Source organism: Myotis brandtii, unplaced genomic scaffold (genome assembly GCF_000412655.1).
Source record: "Myotis brandtii unplaced genomic scaffold, ASM41265v1 scaffold26, whole genome shotgun sequence".
Taxonomy (NCBI): domain Eukaryota; kingdom Metazoa; phylum Chordata; class Mammalia; order Chiroptera; family Vespertilionidae; genus Myotis; species Myotis brandtii.
In genome coordinates, this window is record NW_005359880.1 from 2,290,496 (window position 1) to 2,296,616 (window position 6,121).

Genomic DNA, 6,121 nt, shown 5'->3' on the forward strand with positions numbered 1-6,121 from the left:
AATTAATTTAGATAATATTTTCCTCTTTACCCTTAAAGTACAGTAATATCCATAGATTTACATTAAGAATTAAAAAGTCACATCATTGTAATTTTATGTGGCAGTATAAAGCTCAAGCTTCTAAAGAAAGAATATAATATTTTACATGGTTTTAGAAAGGTATAGCCGTTTGTTAAATCTGAATAATTTATGCATATCTTTGCTTAAAATTCAGCTTTTTTTGACTACTGGACCCAGTGCTTATTTTGTCACATAATATCAACCTGCTCTTAATATATGCCAAATTCTGTTCTTAATTCTTTATACTTACTAACTTATTTAATCTTCACAACAACTGTGTAAGGTAGGCTATCATAAGTTATCCTCATTGTATATATGATAAAACTGATGTTCAGCGAATATAAATAACTTGTCTAAGGTCACACCGCTACTAGGCAAATAAATATAGTCCAAATTCAGACCATACACAGATCTAATACCTCACTTCCTTTATGAAAAGCAGTCTTATAACAGTTTAATATTAGCAGTTTGTTTCTTCCAACTTAGGGGTGTCATCTAATGGACCAGGTGAATTATTAAACAAAGAAGAAGTAAAAGTTGAAGGGTTACACGTTAATGGACCAACAGGTGGAAATAAGAAACCACTTCATGCAGATATGGATAGTAATGGTTATGAAACAGATAATCTTACCACTGACCCAAAACTTGCCCATATTGATGAAAAAAGTGAGAGACCTGCCAAAAGGCGAAGGGTAAACAGCAATGGAAAAGAAAGCCCAGGTTCTTCTGAATTTTTCCAAGAAACAATCTCACATGGAAAATTTGAAGAACTTGAAAACACAGATGACTGAATTTTAGACTTATTTTACTTTCTTTGGAGTAAATCCTGGTGTGATTAAAATTTTCAGGGTTGATGGGTTACCTTAAAAACTTGATTTCCTTGAAGTAATTGGTTAAAATTTGAAAACTGAATTGAGTCCTAATTTTAGTAAATATGATTTCATAATTCTGCCTTTTGCAGAATTTTTATTTTAAAACTATAAAGACCCTTTTAAGGATATAACAAATAGTTTAGTAAATTTGAACTAAAGATATATCAGTACCTTTTCATTGGATGTATTAATCCTAAAGTTTTACTACAAGGTACTTTTTGCTTAATTTTTATGGCAGAGAAGAAAAAGATTTTCTGCTTAACACCAAATTTTTTTAGTTTATTGAAATCTTTCAGACATTTTTCTCTGTATACAAGTTGAGTATTGTTATTAAGGAAACCCTTATGAATCCTGAAAGTTATGCTAGCATGATTTTTTTATATATAGAAGTTTAAAAATAAACCAAGTCAGGTTTGTATATGTAAAATTGTTGACATCAATGATGTCTTTCCATATTCTTATCTGGGCTTAAGAAATACATTCTGTATTTTTCCAGATTCTTTGTAGCCTTTGAAAGATTTTTACAGTACATATGTCTTGACTGAGCTGTCTTTTCTTAATACAAAAGCTTGTATAATTTTCTTAACTTGTACAGTTGGTAAACTTTTATGAGAGGAATTGATATTCTGAGTCTGTCAGCTTTCATTTTATTTTGCTATGGTTTTTCTAATGAATTTTTAAGTGTTTTGTGTAGTAACTAAGTCATGTTTCTTATACAGGTGGTAAAAGCATTCATGAAGGATTGTGAAAATTTTTTTTCAATTTTTTACTTATGGACAAATAGTGTGAGAATTCTGAAATTAAGCATGATACTTAGATTGCATAGTTTGTTTGTATTTGCTATAATTTTCAAAATTATTTTTGAAGCAAGACAAACATTTAATGTTGGCTTAAATGCTTAAATGTATCATGCTGACCAGAATCCTGTTCGGTTATTTTTATATGCATTATGAAATTTCCCATTTTTGCATTAAATGAACTGGGGAAAAGGTCAAGTGATATTTAGATAATTGGCACGACACAAAGGATTGGCAGGCAGCAATATTGATTTTTAAGAGGAAAAAGTGTAGAAAATTTTTTGGACTTTTCCAGTTATAATCTAGTTTTTCAGATTCAATAGTATATTTCCAAAATGAAAATAAGTTATACAGTAACTATTGTTCTGTGATTACAAATAGGATCATCCATTTGCATAGCCTTGCAAGAGTGCCATTTTATTTTTAGTGCAAAATTCTTGTTGAAAAATGTAGTTTTATACAGCTGATAGACCAACCTATATCCAAACTTTTATAAAAGATTGTTACCTATTGTTTTTATCACATAGGCATACCCCAAATGCTTCTACCAATTCATTTCTAGCCATCAGTTCAAGAGCTGATGCCTTTTTAAATAAATCTTCTGTTATCTTGTTTTTAATGGCTCAGCTGTCCAATGCAATTGAGTAGAGGTTTGCACTGAGATATTATGGTTTAGGCCTTACTCCATGAAGTATTACTATTAACATATGTTCAGACTACTTCCCTCCACCAGTGTGAACAAGTCCCTCCTGCCCCAAACAGTGTTAAAAGCCACTCTACAACACTTGACTGACTTCATATAATGTGCATTCACTGTTACATACATAATCCCAGTAAATCCAAGTTTTGGGTGGAAGTGTTGAGAAGCATGAATTTTGTTTTGTTTTTGTTTTGCCTAGAACATTAATTTATCCAGAATGGCAGCTTTAACATATGGTCACAATCCATTTTCTAAATCAGATTTTATTCAAATGAATCCAAAGTATCCTAGCTCTTTGTCAAAGACTATAGAAATGTTTCGAACAAATAGTAATGTACTTTTTAAGTTGTTGTAATATTTGAGATACCATTTTCACCTTTTATAAAAGATGCATTTTGTTTGCAGGTTTGTGAAGTTCTTGAATACAGCACATGTATACATGTTAGGAAATCTTTTCTTCATCTTTCTTTTTAAAGTATGCCTAATGAAAGACATTCCACTATTATAATACATAATGCTCAGCTCCTCATAAAGGAATATTTAATTATATTTTGTGTTTATATAGGCATTTCACACAGTACTTAGTTATAAGTCATTGCACTATGAAATTTGTAGTAATATCATGAATCTAATTTGCTTAATATTTACTACATTTCATAACTCTTGAACTCCTGACAAATTGCATTGGGAAAAGAAGCCTTTGTCAATAGCTACTTAGTCTCTCTGACCTCCAGCAAAGCACTATCAATTTCATTTGGAATGGTTTTCTGTTCTATGATGTGTTTTCAGATAGAGTTCAGAATCTGCAACTCAGTTCAACATAAGTCTGTTGAGCTTTAAAATGTATTTGAAATAATATTTAAATAAGCATTTAAAATTATGAGTTGGATGTTTTTAAATTTATGCATAGTAATTTTGCACTGTAAAATAATTCCCTTCTCCCATTCCCTGTCTGCCATTCTGACTATGCTTATTAAAGTATTTTTTTAAACATATTTGCGTACTTAATGTTGTGTGAATGATTTTCATTACATTGATTCACTAGAATTACAGGTTTCAATTTTCTGTGATGCACATTGTTTACAGTACAAAATACATACAATCTGTTGCTCCTGCTCCTAGACATATTCCACGAATAGTGTTTCAGTGGCTCCAGTCTCTTCTACCTCATCTTGGATGATGTATTTTTGTCCTTTTTTTCCCCTTCAGAGATATCCTTTGGGCTATGGACTGCTAGTCACCTGCTTCTCTTCTGAACTATATAATTAAAAATCCTTGTTTCCTTCTTTTGCAGAGCAGATGTCATCGAAAAATATAATATCACGTAATATTTTGCAAAAACTTTTGTCACCATATTTGCTCTGCTCTTAATGGAAAATTAAGAGTGGGCACTTTGAGTCTTAGCCAGTTGCTCAGTGGGTAGAGCGTCAACCTGTGGACTTAAGGGTCCCAGGTTCAATTCCAGTCAAGGGCACATGCTTGGGTTGCAGGCTGGATCCCCAGTAGTGGGTGTGCAGAAGGCAGCCAATCAGTGATTCTCTCTCATTGATGTTTCCATCTCTCCCTCTCCCTTCCTCTCTGAAATCAATAAAAAATATATATTTAAAAAAAAAAGTGGGCACTTTGAATGAGTGTGTGTGAATTTCCATAGGCAAGATGTATGCTGATGACCCTGGCCTGTGTAACAGGCTCTGTATCACTATTAAATGCCAAATCAAAAGTGAAGGTTATCCCAACTATAATCTACACTCATGAAAAATGCCACTGAGGAAAATCATATAACATTACGGGAAGGAAAAGAATTTCCAAATTTTAGCCTGTTATTTTGTCTCCCTAAAAATGATGTTTCTGTATCACATAATTCTGATTAAAGTTTTTGTAAAAAAAAAAAAACCAACACTGCTCTTTAATAATCAATTTTATCCTTTCCAAATCTTAAAGGGTCATCCCTTCAAGTTGTAGGCTGATTTTGTGTATTATTTGGATTAGTCTCTTTAACTTACACCAATGTTCTGTTACCTCATGTATTATGTACACACAGTATTGTGCTGGTGTTTTTTTGACATCTGTATGTACATGGAGATTTTCCTTTTCTGAACTAGGATACCGTAGCTCCTATGACTTATTGAGCACGTATATTATACTTAAAGTGTCATTTTGCTTTCTTTGAGTAAGTGTAACTCTAATCCTCTTGTCCAAATTGATGCTAAAGGCAAGAAGGCATGAGCAGGTAAGTACTATGGTAGAAGTGAAGGCCGAGTACAGAGGGCAAATGGAAAGGAAAAGGAAGCACGGGGAGTCCACTAGAACAGTGGTCACCAACCTTTCAGACCTCACGGACCACCAGTGGTCTGCAGACTATATCATTCTAGCTAAGTTAGGTTTTCCTCCAACTTAACATTTATGTTAGAATCTAAGCCAACATGAAATAAATGTACGATTCCACCCAAGAAAGGCCATTTATTTTTAATATATACTGCAGGGTTGATTATACATTATTACTTAGGCCTTGCCCCTTCTCTTATCATTCACTGTCCGGTGGGGAGTCTCCTGATTCCCTAAAATTTGGAAGAGGTGATGCTGACCTTGCTTGCTTTTTTTTTTTTTTCTTAAGCTCTGGCTCCAGGAATTTTGAAGTCTTTTTTTCCTCAAAAGATCTCTGGTTAAAGTATGAAAACAGCATCTCCTATTGCTTTTGTGTAACTCTATGTACAACATTCCACCTTTCCTTAGATCTGTTGATTTGGGGAAAGGAGAAGAAACACTTAATATGGATGTCACTCATGATACTGCTGGCTTGAGTCACCCTCTGGGCTCCACAGAGGGCCCAAGTCAACTTTTGTGGCTTGGTACCAGCAGTAGTACAGTCTTCTATTTCCTTCTGTAGTTGAATTTGAGTAGATTAAGTTTGCTGTTGAAAAGTCAGCTCATCTGTAGCAGTGGTTCTCAACCTTCCTAATGCTGCAACCCTTTAATACAGTTCCTCATGTTGTGGTGACCCCCAACCATAAAATTATTTTCGTTGCTACTTCATAACTGTAATTTTGCTACTGTTATGAATCGTAATGTAAATATCTGATATGCAGGATATATTTTCATTGTTACAAATTGAACATAATTAAAGCATAGTGATTAATCACAAAAACAATATGTAATTATATATGTGTTTTCCGATGGTCTTAGGCGAAGCCTGTGAAGGGGTCGCGACCCACAGGTTGGCGACCCACAGGTTGAGAACCGCTGATCTGTAGTTATAAACTTTAGAAGTGTTTCTGAACCAGTGTCATCCTATCTAATAAAGAGGGAATATGCTAATTGGCCCTCACGCTGTTGCAAGATGGCACCCACAGCCAGTAAGGAGGGAACATGCTAGTTGACTGTCGCGCCCACAGCCAATAAGGGGAGAATATGCTAATTGACTGTCCTGCCCTCAAAGATGGTGCCCACAGCCAATGAGGAGGGAATATGCTAACTGACTGCCACACCCTCAAAGATGGTGGTGCCTAGTCCCCTCAGCCCCCCAGGGCTGGCCCGAGGCGCAGGCAAGCCTTGGATGTCAGCTGCCCAGCCACCCAGGGCCAGCCAAAGGGACGACCAAATGACTGAACAAGCAGACTGCGTGGGGTGACCAGGCCAGCAGGGGGGTTAGTGAGGGACGACCAAAAAACTGAACAAGCAGGCTCAGTGAGGGA

General features: G+C 35.0%; 1 protein-coding gene across 6 annotated transcripts in view; it reads left to right on the forward strand.

Moving 5' to 3' along the window:
- The window catches only part of MIER1 (mesoderm induction early response 1, transcriptional regulator), a 57,468-nt gene extending 54,044 nt beyond the window's left edge, over positions 1-3,424 (forward strand). For all 6 annotated transcript variants that reach the window (XM_005868034.2, XM_005868035.2, XM_014541073.1 and 3 more), the window contains one exon: positions 547-3,424. In XM_005868034.2, coding sequence (XP_005868096.1) covers positions 547-851 — 305 coding nt within the window. In that variant the 3' untranslated portion in view covers positions 852-3,424. The remainder of the gene's footprint in view (positions 1-546) is intronic.
- The last annotated feature ends 2,697 nt before the right edge of the window (positions 3,425-6,121 follow it).